Source organism: Natator depressus, chromosome 2 (assembly GCF_965152275.1).
Source record: "Natator depressus isolate rNatDep1 chromosome 2, rNatDep2.hap1, whole genome shotgun sequence".
In the NCBI taxonomy this organism is placed as follows: domain Eukaryota; kingdom Metazoa; phylum Chordata; order Testudines; family Cheloniidae; genus Natator; species Natator depressus.
In genome coordinates, this window is record NC_134235.1 from 236,828,398 (window position 1) to 236,842,050 (window position 13,653).

The following is a 13,653-nucleotide window of genomic DNA, read 5'->3' on the forward strand; positions in this document are numbered from 1 at the left end:
AAATGCCAGAAATGGTGCTCTCAATGGATGAACCTCATCCCTCATTGAAATACCACTCACCCACTTTGACCACTCAACTCCTGTAAATAGGTCTCCATTTTTGCAGTGTACACTGCTACAAAATGTGGTCTAGAATCAATTGGATTCCTTTTTCTGTAGCAATATAAATACTAAGTTATTCACAGTAAATATTAGGTTTCTAATACCATACCACAGTTAAAAACTAAATACTTCCTCCTCCTCCCCCCAATTCTTCATAACCATCTTCTGGTTGTAGCAGTTTATTTTAAAAGTTGCTAGTATAAACAGATCAGACTGATCAATCGTGCTATAATGAGTAAGTGTGCTAAATAGTGAGAGAGTTTTAATACGACAGTTCAAAATGCCTTTGCCACATTACTTCTCTAGGTTACGAAGTCTAATAAAAGACAAGAAAAATGAAGGCAAATGGTGTAACATTTCCTTCATATACATTTAAGAAAAGTTAGTATAAGGTTAAAGCCCTTGCAAATATCTAAAATCTGAACTCTTAAGAAACAGGTTGTTCCAAACTAAACTATGTTCATTTAAGCAAGACATCTGAAGCTGTTGTAGCAGGTGAGTGGGATCCAGCTTGTAAAAAAGCTGGCTTTTTAAAACTAGCTTTTTATTTTTTAAAGTGTCACTGTAAGAGCATCTGAATTACTAAATGATTGTTCCAAATCTGAAATAAACTGTAACACTGACTGTACAGGAAAAAATTGGTAATGTCATTAAGTTTTGAATACCCACTAATGAGACTTGTGTTGATGTATATAATTTACTTAAGCTAGTAGAAGCTCCAAAAAGAGCCAATCTTTGCTTAGAAACTACAAGCTACAGAAGCTCATCCTGCTGCAGAGGATATTCCAAGAAGATCTCTTTCTCTCCTATAGCTGCAAGATGCCAAAATAGTCACTATGCTGCCACCTTCTTAAACATGGAGTTAAGAGTTTTTGACCACCGGGGTCCTAGGAATTACATCAAGGGCCTCCACTAAGCATATTTTGGTAGTCTGCTAGTGTGCGTTCTCTAGTTGACTGATATTCAGTCAGCTGCAGAGTAAGTTCTGACGGGGGATCAGTACAAAATTGGTCATGCATGGTTGAAAAATAATCTCCATGTTCCTCACACAAAAGTTACAAACTGGGGTTATATAGGAAAAAGACAGTATTTTTTAACACACACACACACACACACACACACACACACACACTCAGCTCCAGATAGTGATTTATGAAGTAACAATTTCAATGTCTCCTGAAACATGAAAAATGCTGCCAGCTTGAATTTTTAAAACAATGGCTCCCATGTACAATTTAAAAATAAATAAATAATGCTGTGGTGGGTGATTTATCAGGGCAGGAACACTTATCTTATTCCTTTGCAGGCTCTTGGAGTGTGAAACAAATGTAAATTTGCAAGTATTTTGACTTGACTATTTTTTTAAAAAAAGAAGATTCTGGCTAACTTCTACATCTCAGAGCTACAGCCTTGCTTTATGCTTCCTTGTGAGATTGTAATATGCAGTTCTTAAACAGCTTATTTTGGTTTTCAGGAGTTGCACTTAGAGTAACAGAACAATTTGACAAAATCAAGTCCTCAAAACCAAATCACTAGCGACTTTTTAAATCTGGCTGTCCCAAAGACAGGGTGAGAAGTCATGACTCCAGACGTGCAATTACAAAAGGGCTTCTAATGCAAGAGCCTTGCAGAAAACTTGTTGTCCTCAAAAGTGAGGTGGTAAATGGACTTGCAACAAACTCAATGTTATATTATTATTTAGGGACACAATAGAAAGCCATCTACTCTGAAATGCAAACACAGCTTGTTAAATGGGACGTAGATTCAAAAGGCTCTTCTTCCCTTTTTGTAAATTTATGTGGTAGAAAGCTAGGTATCAAATTTGTCCTGTAGTATGTGGACTCCTAGATCTGAAAATTACTGCTTCTCAGAAGGATTCAGATTGCAGGTGAGTCTCTGAAAATTCACCCATTATTCCCCATAACAAGGCAGCTTTCCCCTCTGAAGGCAAAAAAAAAGTCAGTAGGTTATGTCTCTTCATTATGCTACAAGCCTATTTTAGTTGCAACAACAATGCTTCTCTGTCTCAAAAAAAGAAGATTCTTCATATCGTAAGACTATACGTAAAAGAGGGAAGGGTGAGTATCACCACAAGCTATATTTAACAAAACAAAAAATGTATTTATCCTTGGCTGTTGGAGAAGAATAAAATGGTATTAAAGCAGGATGTGAGTTGCTAATCTGCAGAAGTTTTTGCCTTGGCCACTGTTAATTAAGGAAGTGATTTGAGTTATAACAATTGTGTCTTTACATGCTATCAAGAATACTTAGAACTAAGTGGTTTTACTTGAGTGTACAATTAAAAATAGCTTGCTTTTAGGAGGAGGAGTCTCAACCAATAGATGTTTTGAATGTAGAACAGTTCCAGCGTAGTGGAAGATTGATATAAAATGAGTTTAACAACAAAAACAAATACCTCTTTGGAAGGGAAAGAAAATAGTTAAAACAGCTCTCATTACACCTACTAAGATTTATCCTGCTGAAAGCAATGTGAAAAACTGAGACTTGATTATTTCCACTTCTATACAAAAACAGTGAAAAACAAGTAACATTTGTACAAAACCTCATGTCTTCCTCTCAACGTCTCATCCAAAAAACTCATTGAAGTCCGTGAAATGAGCTCATTCGTTTTGATGGGCTTTGGAGCAAGCCCACATTACTGTGTTACAAACTGCGAGGGCCACTCTGTGCTAAAATATATTCATATGTAGAAAAATGAAGTTGAAATTCTGTTAAAAGGATACGAGAAGCGGTCATTCCATGTCGCTCTTTCAACATAATCCAACATTACAACGGCTTTAATTGTTGTTAGAAGTTTGTTCCATGTTTCATCAAAATCAACTACTCGTGGTTTCAGGGACATTGTGGGGATTTAGTGTTAATCTGTAGGGGGGTGGGAAAAAAAAAAAAAAGGCGTTAGTCTCAACCTCCTAAACATCAAGAAGCAGTCAAACAGAACATTTCAAGAGTTTTTAGAAAGTAACTGATAGAGCCCTGAAACTCTTCTTCCTTTAAAGCAAACAGTAATTTCTTTAAAAGCACCACCTTTAAACTTTCTCTTTATATTATAACTATGTACATTGGTGTAATATTGTGCATTAAGGACCCTATGTAAAAATTAAATGCACCTCTTATTCTAACATTAAGGTCACACAAAGTCCAAGTCTATGAAGACTGAAGTTAAGCTTTCTAAAAAGTAACATCAAATCTGCCAAACTGAATGGAACAGTGTGTTTTATAATGTTTACAACTTAACACTCTCACATAATGCTATGATTTGCTTTGGTTGCTTCTGAACAAAGTAAGATTGTCCCTGCCCTAAGGAGCTTACAGTTTCTCAGATGACAAACAACATGCTGAATATATTAAAAGTATAAACAAGTTAGTATTGTGTGCCCTACATCTATCTCAGGCCACCAATATTTGTCATGAAAATTTGACAGACCAGGCACAAAACTCTAGCCATCCACCTTTTACTCTGATGATTAACAATGAAAAAGTAGTTCTACATTTTTGCTTGTCAAGAAGTTGTGTATTCTTCTGGAAAACACAAGTATAAATTTGCTATACTGACCATACATATTTTCACATGCACACACAAAATAAGCAGGAGGTTAACACTGTAACCCACTGAAGAAACGTATTTCAGAATATGCTGCTAACAGAATGAGCAAGTGTTAGTAGCTTAGGCAACACTTTCTTTCCAAATGGTTTTAATAATGTTATGTGAATACTTGGTAATCCTTAAACCAGGTAAAGTTGACTCCAGGCGTTGTGATCAAATCAGTGAGCCATAGGTTAGGCGATAAGTGTCAATTTTAAAAACACAGGAATTACCATACTAGATCAGACCAGTGGTCCAGCTAGTACAGCATCCTGTGTCTGGCAGCAGCAAGAAACAAAAACTAAGAAACCCTGTACAGACAATGGGTTTATGGGCAGGGATGGTTATTCCCATAAGATAAAAGTTTCTTCCTTATCCCTTTCAGTTAAGGGTTAGGCTTATGCTCTTCACATGCTGTTACATAGTTCCTAACAGTGATGGTGAACTGGACAGACTCTACCCTTGAGACTTTGAGATGATCATGCTTGTGAGCTCTATATACATATCAGGTACTTACTCTATTCTATTTGAATCCCGACACTTTCAGATCTTCATGATTTAGTACAGTGGAGGGCAAACTTTTTGGGCTGAGGGCCACAGCTGGATGGGGAAATTGTATGCAGGGCCTGGGCAGGGGTGTGGGAGGGAGTGCAGTGTGCAGGAATGGGCTCAGGGCAAGGGATTGGGGCAAAAGGAAGGGTTCGGAGTGCAGGAGGGAGCCAGGCTCCAGCCCAGCACTGCTTACCTAAAGCGGATCCAGGGCGGCTCCCTGCCTGCCCTGGCTCCATGCCACTCTGGAAAGCGGCAGGAACCATGTCCCTGCGCAGCCATGGGGGGCCCACAGGGCTCCCCGCACTGCCCTTGCCATACCTCCAGGTACCTCCCCCAAAGCTCCCATTTGCCACAGTTCCCCATTCCTGGCCAATGGGAGCTGCGGGGAGTGGTGCCTGGAGGCAAGGGCAACACACAGAGCTCTCTGCCCCCCCACCCCCCCGCCGACATGGTGCCGACTGCTTCTGAGAGCAGTGCAGGGCCTGCGGCACCATGGGGGTGGCAATCCCATGAGCCGGATCCAAAGCCCTGAGGGGCCGGATCTGGCCCGTGGTTTGCCCACCCCTGATTAGTACCTTCAAGGACCTAAAAAATAGTCAATGGACACCGAAGAGTACAGCGTTCTGTAGCTCAGCTACTTGCAGTGCTTGGTCCATGAGAAGCAGAAAGACCTGTATTTGTCATTCTTAATTAGAGATGCCTCCTCACAATCCTTCATATTGCCACTGCTTGAACACACAAGGTTCTCTAGTACTTATGAACTTTTGTATGAGAAGGAGGGACAGAAGGAGGCAGCCCATCCTTAAAGTCAGGAGTGCAGTGTAAAATGTTGGGTTGTGCACTGTATTACAATGTGATCTCCTATAATACTGAGTGCCTAAGGATTGTCACTTCAGCAACAGGTTTAATTCAGCCACCTTGAACAACAGTGAAAGTTCATCATCATCCAGAAAGCTCATCCTTTGTTATGTATCTTGATCTGTTGGAAAATTATTCGTTTTTTTATACTGAAGCCTTGAAAGGATTATTGTTCAATGACCTTAACTGTCTTGCAGAGAGAAAAATTGTCTTCTTTCTCAAGGAGTAATGACTCTCTATTTGTAACAAAGCTGGTCAACTTGAAGGGTACCAACCTGGTAACATTTAGGAATTCACTGCATGTGTCAGCACACTCACCTACTACATAGTAACCGCTGTTGGTATTTTCTGGAGTCTTCTCTACTGGCTGAAAACCAAGTAGCATTCTCTACTTTGGCAATAAACTTGCCTCCTTACTGAATGGTTCCTAGCCCAGTGGATTACATAGTTGCTGTGTACGGCTTCTATACAATGTCCAAACAGATTGAGGTCAGCAGGGATTGCTTGAAAGCAATAGAAACAAAGCCATTGACAGTTGGCCTCAGAAGGAAGGTAGAATATCAGTGCTTCAAAGGGTCAAAATTCTGAGACATAGTATAGGAGAGGGTTTAACCTTACCAAGGAAGCAAAAGATCCAGATATCTTTAGATAAAAGCCAACTCCCCTAGGTCCCAAACTCAGGAACAGGAGTAGCTTTTTATGCTACTGATATACTCTTATACAGGAAAGACTGTACACATGAATTCCCCCTACAGAAGTGCATGCTTGCGCATGAGACAAAAGAGCACCTAGCCATGAACAAAATAGTTGAAACTGACAAAGTGCTGTCAAATGCATAAAATTAAAAAAAAATAAGTCAACCTCTTTTCAATACAATACAAATACCATTATACAGAAGAATGGCACACTTTCATTTAGTATACCGTATTCAAATATTGGCCACTTTCGCCAAAAGAGATATAGAAGAAATAGAGGGTGTTCAGAGATCCCTGACAAAAGTGATCTGAAGCATGGAAAAATTTGCATATAAAGACTGCAAAGATTAGGTCCGTGTAGTTTGAAGAGGACACAAAGCGGGAAGATGGAAACGCATACAAAATAATGCATGATTTAAGAGACAGTAGATGAGGCACTTCTATTTACCTTCTCCAACAGTAACAAAGGGAAATTTAATAAAATTTAAAGGCAGCAAGTTTTGAACTGATAAAAGGAAATATTTTAAAAAATTGGCCTGTGGAACTCATCACTAGAATAACATGAAGAAAGAGAGCTTAGTAGGATTCTGAGCAGTATTGGACATTTATACAGATGAGAATACCAAGTTACATCAAGATACTGTCCTAGGTTCTAAAACAGCAGCCTTTTTCCTGCTAAAAACCAAACTTATTACTATTAACACACACCAAGTGATGTATTAGTATTTTCAGTTTCGTAGAAACATTCAAAACATTTGTAAAATGGACACTACTATGTTTAAAGAAAAGATATTTTCCAGAATCCAGAGATAATATATTGCTACTCTTAACATGAATTGACAAAAATGGCAACAAGTTATAATAAATCCCAGGAAAGGAAGAGATTTGAGGGATGTGTCTTCCAAAACAAAGATGAACACCAGTAAAAAACTAAAACAAACCACAACAAAGCAGGTCTTTGGCAACCAACAAAAATTAGTAACTGGTCTTTATCTAAAAGGATTAATCACACAATTATATTAAAATATGTGGGAACACTTTTTGATGAGACCTAAGCAGAAGTTATCTCTGCTCTTTAAGAGTATGAAGGATCCCATGGCACTTTTTGTATGAGCAGGGTTTAATTGCCATGTCCCCACATCCCTCAACAATATCCCCTCAAAAGGGTTGGGTAGCATGCTGTGCACCAGTTTGTTGCTGCCCCAATTCTCTCCGAGTATCTCTACAGAAGGATGATTTTTCTTTCTGTCATGAGAAACTAACTTGATTGAAGAAAGTATCTCCCCCACCCCGCCATGAGGCATACAGGACCAATGAAGCTGTATTTCAGTGGTGCTGCATATATGTAGTCTGTATAGCAGTTTCAGATCCTTTGTGACAAAAAAAGCCCAAAAATGTAAAATATTAACTGGCTTGAGTTAATATTGGAGATGGATATATTATTGCAGTTTTTCTCCAGCAAAGTATTTACATAATTTCTTTTTATAATTTCAAAACATTTTTAGATAAACTAATCCTCAGAAAATTCAGTACGGGTTGTCTATAAGGGGGTGTTACAAAAACACTCCTGTGTATAAGTGTAGCTACAATGCGGACACACTGCACTACTATAAAAAGTAACAAACTAGTGCATCTTGCTCTGAAGTAAGCTGCATCAGTGCAGGTCTACTCTACACCAAGGGGTTTCACTAGTGAAACAGGTAGACATAATGTCCCACTGTACATTAGAAGCAGCAAACAGCCTTTGGTTCCCGTCCTCATATGTGCTGTTTATGAGAGTGGGGCTATTAAATATGATAAACGCAGGTTGTGTGACCACATGCAGGTCCCAATAGTTCTCAGCTATATAAATATGTTGTGAAAACAAAAGACACAAGGGTGGAGTGTGGGGGCCAGCCAGGGGGAGAAACATTGCCTACTTAAGTTGGAACATCAAAAAGATGTAAGTTGGCCAAGTCCAGCAACCTCGAAATCGCCCAGCAGCGGAATGAGTAGGCTGAGTGGGCCCCTCACCTCCCTGCCCCTCCACACCCACATTATTCACTCCCAAACCAAAAGTGAAACTGGCGGGGACGGGGGTGTAACATTCATTCCCTCGAGGGCCGGGGGCGGATTTCGGGGCCTGCGAGGAACAACTCAGAACGGGTGCAAGGAGTCAAACATGGCCGGGACCTCAACCCGGCGGGGCTTAGCGTAGGGAGAACAAAACCCGTCACGAGGACCAGGGTTGTGGGCAGCAGCCAACAGACCCCGGGGGAGAGGGGAAGGAGTCCGCCCTCGCGGGAGGCGCAGGGCCAGCAAAGGCGCTCGGCGGTAACATACCCCCCCCGAGACGGGCCCAGCGGATCCAGGCCGTGCGCGAAGAGGTCATACCCCCTCGGAGCCGGGGGCAGCCCTCGCTCCGCTTCCCCACGGCGTTCGCTGGGGAGCCAGAGGCGCCTCCAGCGCGGGGTTACCTGGCAGCAGAGGCCTGAGTCAGCGGAGCCGGCCGGCCTCCCTCCTCCGTGTCCTGAGGCTGCAGTCCCTGCCCCGCTCCCCCTCCTCACAGCGCTGCCATTACCCAGCCGCGGCCCCCAGCCCCGTCTCTCCGCCGGCGCCGCCAATGCACTGCAGACCAAGGGGTATGGGGGAGAAGCCTCCGGACACTCCGGCCCCATCGCGCCCCGGTCCTGCCGGATACTCACCCGCCTCGCTGCGTGCGCCTCAAATCACACAGCCGGCCACTGCTTGCGTCTGCCCAAAGGCGCTGGGCGAACGGCCGGGCCAGGCCTGGCCGCGATGCACCTCTCCCCCGGCCGGCTTTGGTACAGTCCACACTACGGGAAGTGCAGAGAGTCTAAATTCATTCGACTTCTGTTACCGCAAATAACTAATTGAACTCCCCTTAGCGCAGGGCCAGGCGGGGCCCGCATGCGCATGCTTCGCGCTGCTTGTTCGGATTTATTTCCCTTCTCCTCCATGCGCATGCGTTACTCACCAGCTTCCATATGGTTTCTTCTGCGCATGCTTCCGCTCTTCTGTGCATCGCAATAAATCAGTCTCCGTGGTGCACTGCACTCACGGCTTGAAATGGAGCATCGTTGGGGCAATGCAAGTTAGGCATATGGGACTCCGCTCGCACCGGTCTCTAGCATTACAGTCGCAGCTCTGCTACTCCACCACGGCTACTGCATCCACTTTTCCTCCCTATGCACTTGCAGCACATCCTGCACACACACCACTGCTGCGTCCTCCCATACAACCGCACCACACCACCGGCACCTCGCATGCCTCCAGCCTTTCACAGAATTAAAAACACAGGAATAGATACAGTACAAGAAACCCTCCAGCAGGGAGATGTGGGATCATCTGTCCGCCCAGGAAGGTCTCATCCTACACATAGAGTCCAATTCCCTAGGGACCGAGGGAGTGCCTCTTGCGGGGAGGGGTGGGAGGCGGGGCATGCAGCCCTTCCAGAAAGCCCATCATGCATTTTCATGTTATTTACTATTGTATTCATACCATTGCTTGACTGAAAATAAGTACTGTAAATAAAGAAAACGCTTATAATACAAGACATACACTTGGAGGCTAATCACAGGCATTTATAACGAAATACCTAGGTCTCCAAACATACATTCACAGCTAACTCCCCCATGACCTTCTTCGCCCGGCTGTGGGAAGGTGTTCTCAATCGACTTAACTCACACAAGATAAACTCCTAATGAAGACAAGCCAGTCTGTAGTTTACACACAAACTAAGAACACTTTTTCGCCTAGTGAAGGCAGTCCACATGTGATTACTTAGAGGTCTCACTCACATCTCCACATAATTTATAACAAATATCCCACTACCCATGAGATTCTCACAGCTTGATATGCTCCTACCTGTCATGGGGGGATAAGAGGGAAGGTCCTCATGGTTTGGTAACTGTTTAAAAGATAGGAAACAATGGGTAGGAATAAATGGTCAGTTTTCAGAATAGAGAGAGGTAAATAGTGGTGTTCCCCAGGGGTCTGTACAAGGACCGGTCCCATTCAACATATTCATAAATGATCTGGAAAAAGGGGAAAACAGTGAGGTGGCAAAAGTTGCAGATGATACAAAATTACTCAAAACAGTTAAGTCCCAGGCAGACTGCTAAGAGCTACAAAAGGATCTCACAAAACTGGGTGACTGGGCAACAAAATGGCAGATGAAATTCAATGTGGATAAATGCAAAGTAATGCACATTGGAAAACATAATCCCAACTATACATAAAAAACGATGGGGTCTAAATTAGCTGTTACCAGTCAAGAAAGAGATCTTGGAGTCATTGTGGATAGTTCTCTGAAAACATACATTAAATGTGCAGCAGCAGTCAAAAAAGCAAACAAAATGTTGGGAATCATTCAGAAAGGGATAGATAATGAGAGAAAATATCATATTGCCTCTATATAAATCCATGGTACACCCACATCTTGAATACTGTGTGCAGATGTGGTCACCCCATCTCAAAAAAAGATATATTGGAATTGGAAAAGGTTCAGAAAAGGGCAACAAAAATGATTAGGGGTATGGAACGGCTTCTATATGAGGAGCAATTAATAAGACTGGGACTTTTCAGCTTGGAAAAAAGACAATTACTGGGGGATATGATAGAGGTGTAGAAAATCATGACTGGTGTGGAGGAAGTAAATAAGGAAGTGTTATTTACTCCTTATCATAATACAAGAACTAGGGGTCACCAAATTAAATTAATAGGCAGCAGGTTTAAAACAGAAGTATTTTTTCACACAACACACAGTCAACCTGTGGAACGCCTTGCCCGAGGATCTTGTGGAAGGCCAAGACTATAACAGGGTTCAAAAAAGAACTAGATATATTCATGACGGATAGGTCTATCAATGACTATTAGCCAGCCTGTTGGGATCCTGGAAATGGGCAGGTATGGCGTCCCTAGCCTCTGTTTGCCAAAGAAGCTGGGAATGAGCGACAGGGAAAGGATCACTTGATGAATACCTGTCCTGTTCAATCCCCCTGGGGCACCTGGCATTGGCCACTCTTGAAAGACAGGATACTGGGCTTGATGGACCTTTGGTCTGACCTAGTATAGCCATTCTTATGTACCTCCCACCCTCAGGGACTCCTCACAGTATTCTGCATAGCTGCCTCTTCAGCTTTCACTAAGGATATGCTGTGGGAATCATCAGTTGCCAGTCACTGGGAAGAGTGAAAATTTTCTTAGCCAAGACATAACTTAACAGGCTGCTGTTTTGCTTAAAGATGCCTTTTGCAGTTTGTATAAGTTGGGCAGGATTGCTAAATTCCACCATAGACCTACCTACATTGGCCCCTGAAAAAGGTGTAAACTAACTTATGTAAAACTAACATTTTTATAAGTTGTATATATTCACAGTTGACTTTCCCCATCTGTTCCTTACCTCTTAAACTTCCCCTCTGCTCTTCTCTCATCATGCTGAATCACACCTGTAAACCAGCTCCTCCCTTCAAGGATATAGCCATTTATAAATGGCCTCTCTGAACAAAGACACCCCACTACAGTACTCTCTACTTTTCTCCAACCCTTCAACCCAAACAAACAACCCATCAAGCTTTTACCTTCACAGTCTATCAATTTCTTCCTAATCTTAATAGGGCTCAGGCATCTCCTTCCCAAATGGTGCTCATCTCTCATTCTTCCGGGAGGCTAGGCCAGTTTTCTCTTGAGAGGGGCCTGCTCATTTGCATCTCTCCTCAGAACACTGTTATTCAGTGATCAAGAAGATGTCTTCTGCTGCCACTGCTTAGCATAGGAAAGAGAACAAAACCCATCACAAGGGCAAGAGGGTTTGGGTCATACAAGGGGGACTATTCCTCTACACCCCTGGCACCAGATGCAAATCATATGAGAGATAATGAGCCCCCTTTACCTCACCCAGAGCAATTGATAAAGCATCCTCAGGGTGGAGCAGCTGATTAGTACCTCAGGACTCAAATATGGCTATAGTGATAAAAGGTGATTTTCCATTTTGGAAGGTGGGGTTCTGGACTGCAGAGAGCTGCAAGTTGCAATCAACACCAGGCTGTGGCTGCTCTTGTGTTAGAGTTATATAATGTTTAAATACAAATAATGTAGTTATTAACTACAAGCCCTGCTTCTCCTAAATAAGAAGAATATAGTCCCCAGCAACTGAGAGAGGGGGGAATTTCTGGCAGCTATCCAGAAAGAAAAATATGCAAGGCCAGATTGTGGGCTATAAAACAAGAATTGGGCAAGTCTGTGCAATCACCTAGAGTAAGAGTGCAGCACCTTGTAAGGGTCAGATAGTCCTAAGGCTGCTGATATTTTTAGATCAATTGCAGTTAGAGGAAGGTTGTGCTATGGTGAAACATCTGCAGCTGTATTAGGTTCTGGTGAAATAAGGGGCACATTGAATGATAGACTCTTCAGCTCTACTACTATTCAAACAGCAAGTAGAATGGGTTTGAATGATGTCATGTAGTTCTTGTACACCGTAGGTTCCAGGGCTGCTACTAGCAGTCAAGTTTCTGTCACAGATAGGGACTGACTACAGAGCTTCTCATAGAGATACACACCAGATGTGTTTGCTATAACAATATACTTTAATGCTTTGTCAGGAGTGGCTGAGGCTAGCTTAATTAAGGTTTGTCTCACACAGCACCACCTAGTGGCTGAACAGTATCATACCGTTTAGAATGCCTGTACAGGCGAGACCTCTAACAGGTGGAGGGAATAGAACGTTGAAGTCAAAAGGTTCTTGGCAGTTGGGAATGTCAGTGGGCCAGTGGCTTCTCCATACAGAAACAGGGATGGGGAGAAGGGAGAGGTGGAACCTGCCTTTGAAGGCCCCTAAACAGAAAAATTGCTGATATTGGGTTACATAGTAACGAGTAGTAACTAATTCTAGTGTTTTGCAACCCAACAAAGCCATAGAAAATGTTTTTTTTTTTTTTTAAAGTGCATGTGTAAAATTGTTGACTTCAATGTTCATGACTTTAAAAAAATGTTTTCTTCAAATTTGACTTGCTTTTTAAAGGGTAGTTATGGTCAGAAAAGTAACTAACCAATTGCACATTCTTAACAAATCTGTTCTCTGTGCTGGGAGATTTGTTGTGTTTCTTTTCAGTTTGGAAGTTCAGAGTGACAAGAAAAAAGAAGATTGTCAAACAATGACTTTCTGAACAGAGGAAAAAAATCAAAATATATAGTAGCATTTGCTAGTGCAATTGATACCTTGTTCAGAAATACAGTTTCAGTTCTAACTCCCCTTTCAGATGCACATGGAAAGTTTCATCCCAGAAAGAATGCTGTTTGGTTTTAGCCTGCTAATTAGGTTTTTAAGTTTGAGCAAAAGCAGTTTAGCTGTTAGTGTGTTATATAAGCATGACAACCCCTATACACACACTCCCCACGTGTTCTAATAATTTTTTCACTTGCTCAACGAAAAAATATGGAGAAACTAGAAACTTCCAATGGATAATCCAGTTGTGGTTAGATTCTGAAAAAAGACTAAAAGTGGCTTCATAATTCTCTTAACAGCTTCTGCTCTGCCTCAAGCAGCGTGGGCCAAGGGATGTGTTGGCTGCCGCTTCCCGCAGCCTCCATTGGCCTGGAACAGTGAACGGCGGTCAGTGGGAGCTGCGATCAGCTGAACCTGCGGACGCTGCAGGTAAACAATCCATCCCTGCCTGCCAGTGGCTTTCCCTGATGGGCCGTGTGCCAAAGGTGGCCGATCCCTGTTCTATACCATTATCTAAATCACTGATGAAGATATTGAACAGAACCAGACCCAAATCTGATCCCTGTGGGATCCCACTCGTTCTGCCCTTCCAGCATGATTGTGAACCACTGATAACT

General features: G+C 42.5%; 1 protein-coding gene across 3 annotated transcripts in view; it reads right to left on the reverse strand.

The window, feature by feature from the left end:
• Window positions 1-8,626, reverse strand: part of CUL2 (cullin 2) — an 84,713-nt gene extending 76,087 nt beyond the window's left edge. Inside the window, exons 1-2 of one of the 3 annotated variants that reach the window (XM_074946214.1) lie at window positions 8,268-8,395; window positions 2,847-2,985 (exon numbers count right to left, since the gene is read on the reverse strand). In XM_074946214.1, coding sequence (XP_074802315.1) covers window positions 2,847-2,965 — 119 coding nt within the window. In that variant the 5' untranslated portion in view covers window positions 2,966-2,985; window positions 8,268-8,395. Of the gene's footprint in view, window positions 1-2,846; window positions 2,986-8,267; window positions 8,396-8,495 lie in introns of those variants that run through there. The other 2 variants (XM_074946213.1, XM_074946212.1) reach the window with 2 other exon arrangements.
• Window positions 8,627-13,653: the final 5,027 nt, after the last annotated feature.